Source organism: Gallus gallus, chromosome 15, assembly GCF_016699485.2.
Source record: "Gallus gallus isolate bGalGal1 chromosome 15, bGalGal1.mat.broiler.GRCg7b, whole genome shotgun sequence".
In the NCBI taxonomy this organism is placed as follows: Eukaryota; Metazoa; Chordata; class Aves; order Galliformes; family Phasianidae; genus Gallus; species Gallus gallus.
This window is the reverse complement of record NC_052546.1, coordinates 8448737-8468368: the sequence shown is the minus strand read 5'-3', so window position 1 is coordinate 8468368 and position 19632 is coordinate 8448737. Positions and strand designations below refer to the sequence as shown.

The following is a 19632-nucleotide window of genomic DNA, read 5'->3' as shown; positions in this document are numbered from 1 at the left end:
AAATGCAGCTGCAACTATCTTCCTGATTTCACATGTTGCTGTGAGCCAGAGATACTGGCCTTCCTTACACAAATGTGCCATTGAGGCCTCACAATCTCCCTTCCATGAGCTGCCCTTAAAACTTGTCGTGCTTGTAATCTTCCCACTTCTCTGAAGAAAGCACTTGTTTACACTGGGCAACTGATTTGGATTGAAGTAAAGTTTGCAGTTCAAGTGGAATATTGCCTCTGATTAGCACTATGTATGCCTACTCCCATTGTGGAACAAGAAGCTGTTTACTCGGAAGTAAATTTCAAAGTAGATCAAGTTATTTTGAAGTGGAAGTTTGCAAACTGAGTGTCAATGTGTGACCCTGGACATAAAGCTTCTGAATGCCTAAAATCTTGAGTCTGGGTTCCTGGCTGATGGGTAGTATGCATCAACTCATGGGACAAATTTAGCTGAAGCCACTTTTCCCACTCCTTACTGACTGCTCTTTACAGGGCTTGACCTGCTAGAAGAATATTCAGTGCCTATCCTAGAATTCACCCATTAAGCATCCAGTTCAGTGGGCAAGTTAAACAAATTTCCTCATTGAGTTCATTCGAATAGCATCAAACCCAAGCCTGCACAATTCAAACTACTGAATCATTTGGCCAAACTTTTAGCCAGAGCTGCTCGCCTATAAGAGTTCAGGCTTTGAGGCCATCTAATAACAATTTACATTCTTTTTCCTGAAATTCTTTTCATTGTTTTTTTTTTTCTCAAGGGCAGTGTAAGTCTCCTGTATTCCACCTTTGTTTTTACCTTGGATGGCTCTGAGGTGAATATTTGGGATTACTTTCCATTCACCCCCTTGATAGACAACTAAATGACTGAAGATTGTCCTTTTGTTCCCATTGTTTTCTGTATGGTATCCCTATCAACCCTATTGAACACTTTTTCCAAGGTGTATGGAATTCACATGCAGCCTGCACTCAGAAGGGAACTCCGTGGGGATTTTCAGGTTTGCCATGCAGTAGATTCAAATTCATCTTTCTCAAAAACTGGTCATTCGATCCTAATTTAGATGACTGCTCATTCCATTCTCTGACAGTATTCTTGCTGAGGATCTTGCAGTGTCAAACATCAAGTTCCAGGCCTTGCTTTGTCTCCCCAGCTCTTTTACTCTAGGAAATAACTAATTTCTGTAAGAATTTAGACAAAGATTTTTCTACTATGAGGGGAGTGGCATCTTCCTCTTCCCAGATTATACCTAAAATTCATTCATTTGGTTGCAGGCTACTACCCGCTTTGATGAAGGATTAGAGCACTCTATTTATAGTAGGTGCTTAAAGACCGGGCTTCCTGCACCAGTGGAAAACAAATGCACCAGATTTTATTCTTTTGTTCTTTTAATAAACTGTCCGTGAGATTCTTCCCCTCCCCTCCTTTCCTGCTGGTTTACTTGCATTCTTACATGCTCAGTGTTTTTCTCCTCCGTCTTTGTTCCAGTTTATCAGCAATTTACACACTGTTGTTTCCCAGACTCTGTGATTTCAACAGCAAAAATAACACTGACCTTTTGAGCCCATGAGCAATCTTGATGGTGACAATTTAGCAGAAAGTTACAGTAATGAACGAGGGTGCTGCTCTTAAATGTTAGGTCATTAAATGTGTTCCATGAGTGTTTATTATCTCTTTAATGCACTTCCTGTGTGCCAGGGAGACAGACATATTACAGGGTAGAATGAAATTTTTTCATTAGCCAAAGTGGTCGATTTGTGATTCTCTTCTAGTTTACAGATGCATTTCCAGGTGTGATTTAGTCCAAGCAAGCAAGCAGAGTGTTTCTTGATAAAAAGACAACAGTGCTAACAACAGAAGGACTCTTCAAACGTAGGTTAACTGTAATAACTGCGAGCTGATCTTTTTGTGTTGAATCGAAAGGAAGGAGGTGAGCAAAATGACTGCAAACCTACATTTTGCTCTGCAGACAAGGGGTTGGTTAGGGACTCCTTTGGTCCCAGGCATGCCAGAGAGCAGACAAAACGTATTTTTCAACAATGAACTTCCTCCATTCTTCAGCCACTTCCCCTTAACCAGCCTTCAGAATGGCAGGAAGCCAAGAGCAGATGACGAGGCCAACTGCATGAGGTTTATACTTTGGCTCTCCTGCTCCATAGGTGACTGTACCTATGGCTTTGTTAGTCCACGGGAAAGGCAGGAGAATCCAAATGCAGACCCTACTTTTTTGTCCATATCAAAATCCTGCTCTCCATTTTGAATTAAATATGCATGCAGGCCCATTTCTAAAACTGGTAAGAGTACTGCTAAAGATTTAAGTTGAATCAGTAAAAGACTTCTTTGTGTTTGAACAGTGTAAGGCTCCCCCAGCCCCGTTATCCCCCTGCAAAACAAAAAGCAAAGCCAAAAAGTAATGTTAGTAGTAAGAAATCCTGGTACAAATGAGTGACTTCAAAACAGAGAATTCTGATTTTCCAACACTACAGCACGCCTACATCTTGTCTGTATCTGTGTATAACCCAAAGCAGGACAGCAAGGAGGTTTACCAACTGCCCTCCTTCCTGTAGCTGTGTATTAAGTAGCATGAAGCTAGCATGTCCCCTCACCCTGTATTTTAGGTTTCCTTTCTTACAACCTTACTAATTACCCTTTATGGCCTGTTACTTGCATTTGACATGTTTTGAATCAGGTATCTCTGAAGATAATTGCTTTCTATATAAACCAAAGGGATCTGTGTTTGAGGACAAGCAACGTAGAGATCTTTTTTGCAGTACAACTCGGTCATTTATTTTGTGATCACGAGGAAAGGAAGGTCATTTTGAAGAATGTTGCAGTGTCTCGAAAGCAAGTTTAGGCAGGCCATCAATATCATGTGGCCTTGCAGGACATGCCTGGATCCACGTCCACCTAAATCCCTTGGTAGGTGTTATGAACAAACAGCATGACCCCAGGCACGGTCTGAGACAGATTGTCCCCTTATTGCATTAGGGACACTATTTATTTATTTTGCTACCCTGGGGAGCTTTCTGTGACCCATTTGAAGGAATGACAGCAGAAGAAAGTGTCTGGAAACATGATTTGCATGATATTAGCACAGTTTGTAAAAAGCTGAGCGCTTCCAAGAGAGTATATGTACATATTGCAAACTTAGAAAGGAAATTGTTTCTCAGTCCTGCCTACTGGCTCTGATATGTGATGCTGTTTAGCCTTTACTCCTATCTTGGGTTACACTTTGTTTGTTTAAGTCTTTTCTTGGGTCTTTCCCAGCTTCAGCCTGAACTTTAGATATTTGGCTTTTAAATTCATCCTCCAGAGTGCTTCTGACTAATGCCAGGGTGCTATTGTGGGGTTTTACAGGAACTCTTGGGAACAGTCTTACAGCACAGAGCGTATTATCCAGTGTTATCAAACCCAGTTTTAACTCTGAGATGGTAACTGTGCAACACGGGACTCCATCACAGAAGCACAGACAAACTTCTTTCTGTACACATCACACCCGTGTGGTCCCGAAATCCTTGCTTGACCTTGTGGACCACCCTGAGGGCAAACAGAGATGAAGTGTTTCGTAGGAATTTTCCCTTCTTTCAAAAAATGTTTCTGATCCTCAAAATGCGTTTTCCTCCAAACCAATTACTCATAGGCTGACTTCATGCTAAAAGGTTCAGCATTGTTTTTTTGCAAAGTAATTCCTTGGTCCTGGTAATGCAGCACTGGGAAGAAGTTTAAATACAGAGATTTGAAGAAGTCAGCACCAAAATTGAGATCTGGATTCAAGCATCATACTTAGCAGATAATTGCAATGACTGAGGTGGAACATTCAGATTTAGATCCAAGCTCTCTAATATGCTTTGTCTGGGATACGAAAGGCATCTTCCTTTATTAGGTTACTTTCCTGATGAACATTAGCATTTCGTGCTTTGAAGGTTTATTGTGTTGGCTGGAATTATACCTTTATATATGCGTAGTCCCTATGGAATAGCCTGATCTCCTTTCATCATTATTAGTAATTCTAGGCTTGTCATTTCCTGTTCACGCAGTCTGGACTGGGCTGTGTTGTTGCAGGATGGTTGATACGGCGCACAGGAAATGTACTGTTTTTTCAGATCTCGACTGTTCATGAGTATTCTTTTCAGGGGCTTCAGTTTTATTGCCCTGAAGTCCATTTCCTACATGTAGCACGCTTTAACAAATTACAAACAAACAAGTCAGTGAAAGTTCACACTAAGAATAGAAGCTTGAAGAGAAAAGTTCAGTTATGTGACCTCCTTCAGGAGCTGGATACAAAATAGACCTGCTGTTTTTTTTTCTTTTAATTTGCAGTCCAGGCTGAAAAGAATTTGAATGGTTCCCAAAGAAACCCAGGCCCTTCTGTTTGTTTCTACGAATCTCCAGAAATGCTTTATTTGTTAGCTGACATCCTGAGTATGCTGATAGGGAAATAAACTTAATTTGGTTTCCTAATTTCCCTGATTTTTTGCATTGATATCTCATTCTGTAATGTTTAAAGATCTGCCAGCCACGAAGAGAACAAAATGTTACTGATACATACCCTTAAAATGGGCCAATTAGGATCATCAAATGGAAAACGCCATGTAACTGTCAGTCAGTGCTTATTGTTGCTCTGCAGAAGTATGTTTGGGACAGGAAAGTCATCACTAAGAAGAGGTTTGCAGGACCTTGGTCACAAAAATAGACCCAACACTACACCAATGACTACAGGACAAATGCTGACATAACAGACTAATTATCCAGGCTTTTTTAAAGATCCTTCCTTTCAAATGATGCCATTTCTTCTCTTTCATATTCACTGCTATTGTACTGTAATATGCTGTCACCCCTAATTTTAGCTGATCTTGGAAATGCCCCCAAAGACCGAAAGACTCTCCTCAAGGCCTTCTGCCTCAAGGAGCACCATCCCTCACATGGCAGCATGTGATGCCCTTTGCACCATAAGCATCGCTGCACTGTTTGGGTTAAAAAAGGCACAGTCACATCTCAGAATGCTGTGATGACACCTGACTGTCCCCGTGCACTTTCTGCTTAAAGTTAAATATTAGACACTCTCTCCATGACATTCTTTTTTTGGCCTAAAGGGCTTAATGTTTAACTGAGCACAGCAAGATGTGTAGTGCTGGACGTTGTTATATCCTCTAGAAGATTCATAAAACAGTGCTTAAAATCAGTGTGATGTGTCTAGATGTGTGTGGCCCATTCCTGGGCTTGGTAGCTGTTATTTTCAGTCAAAGAAGCACCAATATTCTGCATTTCAGTAACATTTTGAAGGAGATGCAATGGCCTGTGCTGCAGTGGAGACAACGGGTAGAAGCAGGGTGACTGTGGGGCACATGCAGTTTCTCTTCAGATGCTCTTTTCTTCTCTTAGATCCAGGCTTTAACGTATTCTAGCCTTTACTGGACATTAACTGTGGTTTGGGGATGATTTTCTGATGGCATTTGGTCTCAAATCCATCTTGAGGGCAAAATTATTTTTTACTCCTGGCTCACGATCAGAGTCTCACTGCAACTAAAATGGGCACGCACACATCCGTGAAAACTATTGTCATTTTATGATCTCCTTCCTATTCCTAAGCCTTTTTGTTGGATGCTGTCGTCATAAAAAGCTCCTAAAGATGTTCTCCTTTTAGGTTAGTTATTTCTGAGGCTGTGGAGCTGCCCCAGAAGTGAGAAGTGGCCTGGCACGACCGCATCCACGGTTCTTTAACCCTTTGGGGCATCTCAGGTTTAACCACTGGACAACCTGAGGGCACCAACCCCCCCCGGCAGCCCCCAGTGCTGTGAGCCTGGGCCGCCATAGTGAGGAGGCTGAGGAGAAAGGGGAGTGGCCACCAGGACCCAGCAAGGGTAAAGTCCAAGGGCCTGCGTGCCCAACGGCCTCTGCATGTGCCCAACAGCCAGGCCATGGCGGGAGAGCTGGAGTCACTGGAGTTGTGCCTGGAGAGGTACATCCCACCTCAGGACCTGGCCGAGGTGAAGCGCATCCTCTATGGGGGTGAGACGAGGTGTGCTGCTGGGGATGGGCAGTCTGGGGGCCGGGGGGGAGGCAGTGTTGAGAGTGGGTGGGTGGGCTGAAGGGAGGAAGAAGGGTGACCCTGTGGTGAGGTAATGTAATCTGAGAGGTCTTTTCCAGCCTTAGTGATTCTATGATTCTAAAAGTGGGGGTTTGATGTGAGGGAAAACAGGTTGGGAAAGCGCATGTAACCCACAGGGGTAGGCAGAGAGGTCTGCGTGCGTGCGCTCCTTGATTTCTGTAGTAAACAGCAATGTCTGGAAAGCACAGTTATGGAGGGAAAGGCGGAGAGTTTGCTGCCGTGGAGCTGAGGTCGCACACAAGCTGGCTGCTGCCTGACTTCCCATATCTGACAGCTGTGTGACATGGGAGCTTGGAACAGCAATGTCTCCACAGGGCGAGGTGACATTTGCTATCGTTTTGGTCTGTTGCATTGCAGAAAAGGAGTGCATCTTATCTTGAAATGTCTTTGTTTCATCTTCAATCCAGAAAACTTAGCTTGCCAGTGGCTGCTCTATCATCTGCTCAAGAGAGAGATTTCGAACTACAGGGCTATGGATTTGATGCTGCTCCAGAGCAGCTGAGAAGGCCGCGTATTGTTCGAGTAGGGCTGGTGCAGAACAAAATTCCTCTTCCCACTGACACAGCTGTGGCAGTGCAGGTACTCAGGCTGTTTGCACGTCCCTCTTCTTTTACTGCATGTTGATATTACAGCTCCATCACAAAAGGTCTGCTGTCTGTCTGGCAGAATAGGACCCATCGCTATCTCAGTACAGCACACTGTAAGAAACTGGAGTGACCCATGCAGCTCTATTGTTTCTCAGAACCATCTCTCCTGTTGTGTTTACCTAGTGAACTGCCCAACCTGCATGCAGTTTTTCCAAAGCTAAATATTTAATCACAGATGTTGTAAATGAAAAGCCATTGCCTCTAAAATGAAACAAAAAAAATGGTTTAAAACCAAAGCCATTGGTTTTGAAACCAAAAGAGGTGGCAACCCATGGAAACCACAGTGCTGTACTTGTTTTAATTGGAAAGCGTTCCCTTATAGGAAAATCCATTAGAGCAAATATGGTATAATAAGTCTTCATGAATTATTCTTTGTCCAGCAGTAAACCAAATGTTAACACATGTTGACCGACATCATGGACATGAAATATGCATGGAGATGATGCATACAAAGAGAAATTAAAGGAAAATACTACATCTGTAAATCTCATGGGGTAATAGTTTTGTCCACTGATAGGACAGAACATCTGCAAGGCAATTTGTTTTGGAAAGACTGCATGTCATGAAAGCAAACAGATAATTTGGGATGTGGATCATGTTTGTGGATTCTTTGTAGCATCTATGAAAAAGGTACCAGTTTTGTAAATGATTTTCCATTGGCAACAAGTAGGTAACTATTTGAATAGCTGCACAGCTGTTGAGTTTGTAGGTCACTGCTGGCTTGTGTGGTATTCACTTGTTTGACACATGAAACACAATTCAACACAAAGCACACCACCTATGCTTATCTTTAACAAGAAGACTGAAAGAAAAGAACAGTTTGAAACAGTGTGTTTTGACTAATTAATAAGTGCTTTGATGTTTTTTCTTGGTAATGATCTACTTAACTCTTAGGATAGAGGGACTGAAAAAATAGTTTGGAGTTAATAACTCATAGAGAGTGTCCGAGATCCATGTGTGTCAGCAGGATTCAAAGAGAACTGCAGAAACTGGCTGTCCTTACCTCCTGTTTTCAGTTTCTGAGTACTCGACTTTGAATACAGATTTACATAACACTCTTCTGCACTGTTTACAGTGACCAATAAAAATACATTTTTTGCTGATCCTTTTCAGATCTTTACCCATTTACTAGGCAGTCAGCGATGAAGTGCCATATATTTAGGTGTTGTAACCATGGAACTGGGATTCTAGTAGCTGGCTCTTTCTATTTTCAGCATCTAAATGCTTTAGAAAAAAATCTACATCCAGCTCTTTAGATCCCGATTCTCTTAGGAATGTTGACTTCTTGACTTATTCCCTCTGAAAGCAAAGGGACTAAGTATAGAACAATATAAAAATAATAACAACATGAACAAAGTTTGTGAAACCAGGATATTACTGCATAAGTGAGTTACATTATAAGATTTTTTTTTATAGCATGATGCTTCTTGCAATTAGGTGGCTGCACTGCACAGACGGATTGAGGAGATTGTGGAAGTAGCTGCAATGTGCGGGGTCAACATCATTTGTTTCCAGGAGGCTTGGAGTGAGTATTTGCTGTGATTCTTTGTAGATTGTCAGAGGTCACATTCCTTCTGTTTCAGCAGGTATCCTGTACTGGATTTATGTCTTTTAAGCAAACAGAAGACATCTTCCCAGTGTAACAGTTGAATGTTGCTGGTCTGATTTCTGAAAGAAAAGGAATACAAAAAACAAAACAAAACAAACAAAAAAAAACTCCAAAAAACAAAGAATCTTTGTTGGCAGAACTATATAGAGTATATCCGTGAAGTCTGTTGTGCTGAAGACTGGATTTGCTACAATGGTGATATTTATAGGCATGCATCATGTTACCCTTTGTGATCTTTTCCTCATATTCTTCCTTCTAAAACTTCGTTTCATCTAGACAGATACTTTAAAAAATTAATAAATAGATCTAATTTTAATTAAAGCAGAGTTCTTGAGGCTAAGTGGGTTCTGGAGGCCAGAATGAAAATGAAGGTCTAAATTGTGAAAACGGGTTATTCACAAAAGTGTACTCTGATGACAGGGGTTTATTTTGCATCTTTACTTCCAGTGAGACTGTCTTCACTGAGCGCATTGTTTCTCTTCTGCTTTGGTCTGTGTGGGTCCAAAGCTCCTCATCTTTGCTAAAAATATTTTTAAATAGCTTTTTCCTTTAAACAAAGAAAACAGTTGAATCATTTGGAAGTGCCTGATTTTTATCTGTGTTCATGGAAACAGAAACACCTCTGTATTTCTTGAGCGATGTGAACACTCTTATGAATTTTGCCATGCACTCCTGTTTTCCAGCCATGCCCTTTGCTTTTTGTACAAGGGAGAAGCTTCCCTGGACTGAATTTGCTGAGTCAGCAGAGGATGGGCTAACAACAAAGTTCTGTCAAGAGGTAAAACGAACAAATGGCCCCCAAACCCTCCCCAGCTTCCCCATCCATCCATAACCACTACTGATTAGGTTAGATTTCTTCTTTAACTGTGAGAAATCTGTAATACTCTGAAATCAGTTTTCACCTTCTTTGTCAAGATGTGGACAACCACAGCTGTGTTCAGTATTTCTTTTTTAAACTAATTTGCCTTTTACCATGGGAGGTACATGAAATTGCCTATTTAACTGTTCCTGAATGTTACACATTTTTTTCCATCCAGATGTTTTTAATTTGGATAAATACAAAAAGAGGTTTGAAGGGAAGGTGACAATGTGCTAATAAACTGGCAGTCAGAGGGTGCCGTGTCTTACTTGCACCTATGTTCTGTAACATTAACCTTGCATATGTAGCAGTGTTTGAAATCTCTCTGTCTTTTCAGAATAGTTTTCAGCTAGCTGTGGTGTTAAATGAATACAAGAATGAAAGAATGGGAGTGGGATCAATCTCCCATTGAACCTGTGAATGGATTCAATTCAGCTCCATGGCTTGAGCGTTGTAGTTAGGATGCATTGAGCACGTGGTACTTTGTATTTCTAGCTGAAGGATTCAGGTGGAAAGCTCACTCTGATGTATCTATCTTTGATGAAGGAAGCTATGACAATCCTGGCATGCTGGCCTGGGTTTAGCATGAGCACTTCAGAATGGTCAAAGCAATGCACAAGATGAAAACTTATTTTAATGCTTCTTTATGAACCACAAGTGAAAATAATTAATTACTGCAGACTTGCGTGTAATAGAGGAATTGTGTTCTTTTGTGCAGCTGGCAAAGAAGTATGATATGGTTGTGGTATCTCCAATCCTGGAGCGAGATGAAATACATGGAGGAACTCTGTGGAATACTGCAGTGGTCATTTCTAACTCAGGAGCTATCCTTGGCAAAAGCAGGAAAAATCACATCCCACGAGTTGGAGATTTCAATGAGGTAAGGTGCAGTAGTGTGACTGTCAATCTGGTCTTACCCTGCAGCTCCCGTTTTGTGTCACCATGTATTGTATCAGTCCTATTGGCAGGAAGTGTGACATCAGTTCTAGAAAATGTGGTTTGCTGAACATCACATTGTTTTTTCCTCGGGTAAAAATATATGAAGATAATTTATCGGAAGTAGAGTGCGATGACTATTAACGCACAAACATTGAATCTGTGCGATACACTCCTCTTTGCCTCATGGAAACCACAAAAAAATTCAGGATCCTTTAAAAATAAACTTTTTTTTTAATCACAGCTTCTTTATGTTAGCTGTGCGTGGTTGGCTCAGTTTTTCCTTGTAAGCATGTCAAACTTGCTTTAATTTGGACAGCATTTGTTTCATGGTTCATGAAGTATGGTCTTGATCTCTCATTCTCTCTGAAGTTGTCATGGAAATCGCAGTTCTTTTGTGGTTATTCAGTTTCTTTCAGTGGAATCTCTTAATTCATTACATTTTTTGTTTCATTTCTGGTTTATGGCAACTTCTGTTCACTTATCACATTACTTCCACTGAAGCCCACACGAGTTTTTGAGGCTCTTCACCAGAATCAGCTTCAGAAACTAACCTGGTGAAGGCAATGTCGAAAGAACCTGACTGATCTGAAATGAGTCTATCCATCCATTGAGTCATCAGAAGAAAGATCAGGATTAAAAATTAACCAAAAATCTACAAATGCATTGGCTTACCTCACTTCATCTCTCCTTGTCAGCTAAAGTGAGTGATGAACAGAGCCCCTCCTTCAAAGTCCTGCTATGTGTGTGCTTACAGCTGCTGTTGTTGCCTGTCTGAGTGCACGAGGCTGAGGCTTCAGAATCGAGACTTACTTATTTTGAAAGTTATTTTAAAAGTTAAAAACTGCTTTTACTTTTCCACATGAAGTATAAATACAGTTTCACTGAGTGTTTTGCATAATTCTACATTAAAGAATTATCACAAAGCAATCTATTATATTGCCAGTGCACTATGATTCAACATTTCTTGTTAGAAGCGCATTAAGTCCATTTTCTTTTGAGCTGAGCAAATCTGATAGAGGAATTTTAGCAACAGATGAGACAATGGGGAAAGATTATGCTCAGCGCTGTTATTTTGATGTTTTGTTCTTTATCAACAAAGCTAACCCCCAAGGAAGGTTTGAATTTGAAATGATTTTTTTTTTATGGCTTGTCTCTGTAGAGCAGATTGGGAAAGGATCCTTGTTAAGATCATCCTTGGTGAATCAGTGAGAACTAAATGGATGGGGGAAAGAGATCGGTCTCTAACCTATTCTGCCGTGTGTGGGAGGACATATAAATAAACAAAAATCAATCCTTCTTGAGACACCACGGTTTGTTGCTGTGGAGATGATTGTGACCTCTGGTGGAGAATAAAGAATAAGAGCTGATGAATTCCCGAAGCAATAACATTTTTGTTTTTCTTCTCCTCTTGTAATAAAGGAAAACTGAGAATAGAAGAAAAAAATGGAAATGTATTCAATCGACAGAATTGTTTTGAGAGAGGATTACGTGAGTGCCCAGCACATGGCATGCTCTGTAAGCACATGAAAAGAGATGAAATCTGTGCCCAAGGGGCTGCGTGATTTCATGAGGGCTGATAAGAAATCAGAGCCTGTCCCACTTACTGGGCAGAGTGAGCCTCTGGCCCACCTTTCCTGCAGAACGTGACTCTTCACCACTTCCATCATGCCATTCTCTCACACTCAGATGAGACCCTGGTTGTTCCCTGGCAGTAACTGTGCTTACTCATGTTGGGTCAGATGTTGTGTTTCAGTTCCCTTCAATACCAGTTTGGCAGCAGTTGGTACAGTAGACAGTCTCAATAAGAACTGTTTTACAGTGCACCTTTCTTGTATGGTAAGAGCCACACCTCACTGTGTCAAACTATTGGATTATATACTTGCTTTGCTGTCTCTGACATCATCACGAAGGGATGCTGTTAGCAATAACTGGCCCCTTCAACATTTCCAGTATCCACAGATGTTGTATTAGGGGTGTTAGATGGAGTGATCCTGTCTATTCCTGTTCCTTATCTGTCTGTGGATCTTTTATCAGTGCCTAATCCCTTCTGAATCTGCTGACGCTCTTTGCTTTCACAAACTGGTAGAAGCACATTCTAAAAGTGTGCTGCCAGCTGCTTAAAAGTAATTATTTTGGTTTAAATCAGATACGAGTGTTATTTCAGTGGCTGCTGCTGCTCTTCTGGGATTTCTGTATTCCTCTTATCCGCTGCCTTTGTGGAGCTGTAAATCTCATTCATAATCACCCTCAGCCTTCTGTCTGCAGATCAAAGAGGCACAGCCTTTTCTAGTTGCTCCTCAAAAGGCAGCTGTGCCATCCATCCCCTTCGTCATTTCAGGCAACTTCGCTTATTCCATCTCTAATATATCCTCACTGAGATGGAAGCACTGCAACTGCCCAGCCTACTCAAGCTGTGGGCACAGAGAATTCATGTAAACCAGCAATGCTGTGTTTTCTTCTACATTTCAGATGCCTGAGATTTTCTTGGGTTTTTTATTACCACTGTGCACTAAGCAGGCAGCTTTCAGTAACTCCACACGTACCTTTCCCCTGTGTCTGTTTCTGCAGGTTTCCTTTTGAGTTTGTCTCTCTTGATAGCTGTTAATGATGCCCTACCCTTGCCTTCACCAATGCCTTTTACAGGAATTGGTGCATATCTTACCGTATGGGAATGTTTGATGTTATAAGACAGAAGTTTGCAGCATATGGTAAATGAGATCTTTTAAGCCAGCAATTGGCTCCAGTTTCTTTAAGGAGTGTTCTGTGGATTTATTCTGTGATTTTCCTGGTAGTTCTTCCCAACCACCTGTTAGCGATTGTCATATAGGAAATGTAAATAAGTAATCCTAGCCATACACTGATATTGCCTAGGCTATTCATAGAAATGTTGTGTGTCATTACGTAACAGATGAAAGTAAAAAAAAAAAATGCCTTGTTCTTTAAACAGAGCGTATCTCCTCTCTTTCTAATGAGACTTCAGAGGATTGAAACGACTTAGGAAGATTTTGTTATGTGGTGAGAGCTCCTAAGAGATGTACCTCAAGTTTGGCAATATGTGGGTTGGTTCTGTAGAATTCTGTAGTGCTTCTAGTTTGATGTGTGAGTCAGACAGTGCTGAGGGTGTACTATGAAGGGAGGCAGAAAGGGCCTTGAATTGGATCTCAGTAGATCTTAGAGACACTTCTTACTGACTACTCATTGCAGTGAGTACCAAATGAAAAGTCCTGTCCTTGCTTATGGTCTTATAACTTGAAGCTGGTGACTGGAAACTGTGATGTATCAAAGCAATGTTGGAGGTTGCTCTTTTTTTTTTTTAAGAAGTCTGCCTTTGATTTTGGATCCATTTATTTACGTATTTATTTATATTTTTTCCTAGTCTACTTATTACATGGAAGGAAATATGGGGCACCCAGTATTTCAGACACAGTTTGGAACAATTGCTGTGAATATCTGCTTCGGGCGCCATCACCCCCTGAACTGGCTCATGTACAGTTTGAATGGAGCAGAGATCATCTTCAACCCTTCAGCCACCATTGGGACACTCAGGTGACAGACAAGCTGCTTTAGGCTGTTACATAATTTCTCATTTATCTGAATTTCAGAGCCCCTCACTGGGATCTCAGGGGCACTTTGCAGAGGGCTTGGAATCAGAAATAGCACCTCCTTGTTCTGCCTTCATGAAGGATTCTGCATTCTTCTCCATCTGGGATTTTGGTCTATCGATCCGTTTGCAGTCACTGGTTCCTTTCCAGTACTTTAGTTGCACATCTGTATGTGTTTGGTCTCTGAGATAGTTAACCAGCATCCAGCTGGTCTTCTGAAAGCTAACATTTAGATTGGCTACATAATATTTTTCTCTTATGACAGGCTGTAGTAATTTACAGTCACATTTGGCTGGCCAGGTGATTATGCATCCTTCACCTGGAAGCCAATAAGCATGGCATCAAATAGTCTTCGTTGTCTGTCATTGAAACTGCCCTTGGTAATTTTTAATGTGAAAGATAGGATCTCACTTAGGCTGCGTAATATTTGAAAATGTCCTTTGAAAAGAGTTCAATGAATGCACAATGCTTTTGGGGCATTCATTTCACTACTAGAATAATGTTTGTGATGTTTGACTACTTACATCCCATTAGGAGGAGAGCAAATAGAGATTACCCTGTCGTCATGCAGCCCTTGATTGGTACTCCGGGTGCTTCAGGCTCTCCTAATTATTGGCTTTCACTTGATTGTTTTTAAGCGCATAATTTTTATTGCAGGAAGAGGACTCTTGAGACCTATGTAGAAAACTGTCTCAAGGGGTAGCTTCTCGTCTGTGGCCTTTTCTTCCTATCTGATTTCTTCTGTGAAATTGTAATTTGCTGGAGCTTTTCAATAAAATCCCTTTTTCTTAGAAGAGCTGTCTGCCAGACTCAAAGCAAATGAGAAAAAAGGCAATAAAGCAACTCCTTTCAATCAGCCCCATGACCTTCTCAAGTAAGATTCTTGAGTCTGACTGGGAGTTTAATGACAGGCACTTGCACCTTGAGTAGCCTGCACCTTGTCTCAGTGCTCAGAATCTGGCAGGTACCTGCTCTCAGGAGTATAATGAAGGCATCACCTTTGTTTTGGAGCTCTGAGTAGTTTCAGACCTCCTGTTAACCAGTCTGATAACTGTGTATCAAACTATTTAATAAAAAGAGGACTATTTCCATTCTAAACATCAGTCAGAAATGAAGCACCTGTTGGAAAATAGGCGGAGGCTTGTGAAAGAGAAGGAGCTGTTTTATTCCTTATTTCTCAGTTCTTGGTTTTCTGTAAATTTAATGTAAATTATTGAGTAGGTTCGGTCTCAGTAGCTAACCTTGGCTTTTTTGACAGAAAATATGCAATGCTGTGCACATAATCTCAGTCTAGCTCTGCAGGGGGCAGTGAATACCAGCCTTCTTTTCTGTGTATTGCAGCGAGTCCCTGTGGCCAATTGAAGCACGGAATGCTGCCATAGCTAACCACTGCTTTACGTGTCCCATCAACAGAGTGGGAACGGTACGTATCTTTATTTCAGTTCATAATCCAAGTATTTTGGTGTAATGGCGTAATTCAGCTGAAGGTAATGAACAGCATGAGAACACCTGGATTCCTCTGCTGTGTAAGGCCCCTTCTCTCAGTGTTTTTAATGTGAAGAGGAGCTGTGGTACAGTGACTGAGAGCTGCCTTGTTGCTGGCAGTCTACTTCTACTGACATACCCTCAAGTCAGGGCTCACTGCTGTTTGCTGTTACCTAGGTCCTACCTCCTTCTGGACACAGAAATGCTGTAATCAGAAATAATATTGCAAACGACAGGTCATTCCTGCCTTTGGATTCATCCAAATATCCTGTGTTCTTTTATAAGGCTCTTTGCAGAAATCCATACTTGTTCCTGCAGTTATGCAAACACCTTTGTCACATTCTGTCACCTGTAAGAGTGTGATTAATTGAATGTTTCTTCTTTTGCCCTTCTGAGAGTTGTGATGAGGCATGTTTCCCAACACGTGTGAACAACAGGCAGTGGTACAAACATGTACTGGTCTCTAGTTCCACCATAGAAACTAGGCCCCTCCGATGGCTCACTTTAGATAGCCAGGAACGTCTTTATAGATGCATATAAATTTCCTCAGTAGATGTGGTAGACCAGCGAGGTTTTCTCGAATGAAATGAATCTATACTGCCACCTATGGATTCCTTCTTGTTCACAGGAGTACTACAAGAACGCCTTTACTTCTGGGGATGGTGGAAAAGGTATGTTCAGAAATGGCATGCAGTGCTTGCTAATGACTTGTTGTGTAGAGTCTGAAGGATGGGAGCTCTCTTAGAATTGTCTATCCCCTCACAGCTATGTTAGCCATACTTCAGACTGCTGTTTTGTAAGCTGTAGAGGAGAAGCACTTTCAATTAAAGGTGGTGGTACCATGATATGTGGTCACCAGTTCCTACATGAGGTTCCTACATTTTTGCAGAGGGCTAAGTTTGGGAGTCAAGGCAATACTGTAGGACTGGAAGGCAGAAATCCCACAAATTAACCTGTTGTACAGGTTTAGGATTATAAACCTTAATAGCACCAGCCTGCATCACCTGCCAAGCCATTTTGCCCCTATTCATAAATCTGTTGGGGGTTAAAGAAAAGCTCATAATTACATGAGAGAGACCTGAGAGCAACATCTGTGTCATGGCTGGTGAAAAACTGAGGTCTGAATGGTTTTCCATGGAGAAATATTCCTGGCCAATTCTATTCTCTTTTACATAACTTCCAAGTAAGGACTGGTTGAGAAACAAACAAACAAACAAACAAAAAAACCAAAAAAACCAACAACAACCAAAAAAAAACCCCAACTGATAATAATTAATAAGTAAGAAAGAGATGTGGCTGCATCAGGGTTGGTGATATCCATTACACAGTGGTGCAGTGTGTGTGGCTGATGGTTTGCACAGTTTGGAGCTGTACAGTATGAAGTATAATTGTTTCCTGCCTCAGATTTCCATGCTTTCACCTCTGGTTTTGTATTAAAAATTGAGTGTGTGCATCTGTGACTGTTTTGGAAGTTTATGATTTGACAATTAGCATTCAATTAAATTCTTGCTTTCATTTTTTATTTATTTAGGCATTTAGTGCGGCGGCTTAGTAATGGGAAAGCATCATGCATTATTTAGAAGCAATGCAGTTAGGTTTTTTTTTATATTTGTTTGATAGATTTGCAAGCTGTACTGTGCATGTAACATAACTAATGGTCAATCTTGCAGCTATCTTAGGGTCATGCTGTAAACTGCTTGGGATGAGATATTGCTTAAAGCACTGCAAAGGGACAACCACAGGAAAGTGAACCAAGTACTATGGGTACTAGTACTAGCATGTGAAGTTGTGTAGTTATTTGCAAACATTACATACTTATTAAACTTTCTTTAAGCACACCATGACTTGGGCCATTTCTATGGCTCAAGTTATGTAGCTGCACCAGATGGCAGCAGGACCCCAGGACTCTCTCGTACTCGGGATGGACTTCTTGTTGTAGAGATGGATCTAAATCTTTGCAGACAAGTCAGTGACAAATGGAATTTTAAGGTAAGCCCAATAATAAAGAAATGCCTGTTTTTAAGAACAATTTTTGTATGATATTACAGCAAACAAGCTTTCCTAGCAGTCGTGTAGTATTACAACTGTTAAAAGGCAGCCTTTCTTCAGCAACCCACAGCTTAAACTGTGGAACTAATTGAATGTTTTGGAGGATGTTGTGGAGGATAAAGGTATAAATGGATACAGAAAGGGGATAACCAAATTCAAGGAAACTAGGGCAACAGCCATGAAATGAAGAGCTTCCCCTTTGGTCCTCAGGAGCTGATTGCCAGAAGCTCTGAGGACCAATAGGGGAAATATATGCAGTTTTCTTATGCAATGTACATAAACATTTGCCAGTGAATTGAGATGGACCTTTGATCTGACCTTATGTGGAGCTGTTTATATTCTTACGGGCCTTTCTTGTCAGCTGTAGTGACTTTTGTATACATATGAATGTGCAAAAATCTGACGGTGATAACTTTCTGGATTTGGGAACGTGCACATGCTGCAGAGGAAAAAAGAAGCCTAGTTTCCTTGACATGCTTTTGAATTAATCTCAACCAGATCAAGGCAATTGCAAGCCTTTCTACGTGATTTAACAAGGTTTAGATGGTTTGAATTCTCAGCCAAAGCTAACTTGGATCAGGTTGGTGGTAGGAGGACGGTTGGACTAGAGGATCTTGGAGGACTTTTCCGTCCTTGATGGTTCTGTGGTTCTATGAATTTGGGGTACCTCCAGCAGCAGCAGTGCTCATTCAAGTAGTTCTTGCCTCAACTATTTAAAGTAGATAATGATTTGCAAACAATGTTGATGTTTTTGTTAATCATTTCTTATCTAGAGCCAAATTTCTCTGTGAGTGCTGCTCATCTGTGTATGGGCATTAAATGGAAAAGAGCTTTTCTGTACAGAATTGCATGTGATGTTTTGCAGGTGTGTGGTAGGCATGTGGTGGTTGGCCTAATGGATTTCCATTGTGCTGTGAAATCCCCAGGCTTCTGAGCCATGCAGGCATTTATTTAGTTCTGCTTTACCACTGAAATCTTAAGCCATCTTTGCAGAGCAGAGATGTAATGTGTCAGCATATGGAGCACTGTAGGGACATCCAAACAAAAGAAATTGTATTGATTAGGGGGGAAATAAAGCAGTAAAAGCAGTAAAAGCAAAGCACTGACCTTTAGCTGTCTTGTATAGAATGTTTGTATTTGTATTTTTAATTCAGTTGTTGTGCTTTCAGCACATTACAGTTTTCTGTTGATGGTGTGCATTACTATCATTGGTCTTTTGGCACGTGAGGCATAGCTGTGGCTTTTGCTTATATGACAGGGGATATCGATATCGTTTTCCTCTCATTTGTGGCCAAGACAGAGAGAGTGCTTTGATATGAGGAGAATGAGGAAGTACAAAATCATCATTTGTCCACTGCAGAAAACCTTTTGTAGTGCGTAGGCACTTATGTAACTTGTCCCATTATCTGCTATCTACATCCAATGAAACCTGAATGGGACATCAGTAGCACATCAGTGTAAGATTTATTGGCAACAAAACAGTTATACAGGTTGTCCTCATTACGTGCTGGCAAGAAAGAAGCAGTTCACATTGCAGACTGTGCACTTGGATAACAGAATGCAAAGTGCTGTATCTCAGTATCCTAGCTTATTGCATCTTCCAAATCAACAATATTTCGTGCTATTAAGGGATGAACTGAGTGTAAACCAGATCCCCTCGGTGACACATGTGCACACTTAGTGCTGGCAGTTGGGTGAATCAGTAGTCAAGGACATCATACAAAGACATAATTGCAGGTACGCTCCTTTTCTATCCTTGACATAACTGACTTAAAAGTGAATGCTGTTGATGAGCCTGGTTTTCACCTTCAGCTTTCAGCTATCCAGGATGTTAAAACATAGCCTTCAGTCAGCAGACTTGAAGGACTTTCACCTTGGAGGGTTTGCTTTTTGACTGAATTATCATCTTACTATTTAAGTCAGTTAGATAATATGCCTACATTAAGGAACCAACATGTGGTAGATATTGCTTTTTTATAGATGTACTTCCATAGCTCACAGAACTGAAGCTTTGATTTCCTTTTCCAGATGACTGGTAGATTTGAAATGTATGCAGACAAGCTTGCTGAAGCAGTCCAGCCTTGTTTTACACCCAACATAATCAGAGAGTAAGAGAGATCAGCTCAACACAACCAAATGGTACATAGCAAATGAAAAGGTACAACCTGGCATTGATTTACTACAAATTACAAGTTGTTATTTTCATGTTATTCTAATTCTCTGCAAATAGTAGGGCTCAAAACTGTGTAAAGTAAAATCATTAAAAACTGGGTTCTGTTTGTTAGTTCTTTTTTGTTTACACTAAAGATTCCAAACCTCTGTTCCTTATTAGAACTATATTCGATGAA

At 40.9% G+C, this 19632-nt stretch overlaps 1 protein-coding gene across 1 annotated transcript; it reads left to right on the top strand.

Annotated features, from left to right (window-relative positions):
* Nucleotides 1–5874: 5874 nt before the first annotated feature.
* UPB1 (beta-ureidopropionase 1) lies at nt 5875–19555 on the top strand. Its single transcript, XM_415242.8, has 10 exons — nt 5875–6004; nt 6502–6673; nt 8179–8266; nt 9034–9128; nt 9928–10089; nt 13525–13694; nt 15092–15173; nt 15864–15906; nt 17070–17224; nt 19313–19555. Exons 1-10 carry the CDS (start codon nt 5904–5906, stop codon nt 19394–19396), a joined length of 1152 nt encoding a protein of 383 aa, XP_415242.1. The 5' UTR covers nt 5875–5903; the 3' UTR covers nt 19397–19555.
* Nucleotides 19556–19632: the final 77 nt, after the last annotated feature.

What these genes read in the sequence shown, in the direction of transcription:
- UPB1 (XM_415242.8), top strand. Translation starts at nt 5,904, where the DNA reads ATGGCGGGAGAGCTGGAGTCACTGGAGTTGTGCCTGGAGAGGTACATC. An exon ending in CAACAAAGTTCTGTCAAGAG is followed by an intron (nt 9,129 to 9,927) that starts GTAAAACGAACA and finishes TCTTTTGTGCAG; the next exon opens with CTGGCAAAGAAGTATGATAT. An exon ending in TTCTGGGGATGGTGGAAAAG is followed by an intron (nt 15,907 to 17,069) that starts GTATGTTCAGAA and finishes ACTTTCTTTAAG; the next exon opens with CACACCATGACTTGGGCCAT.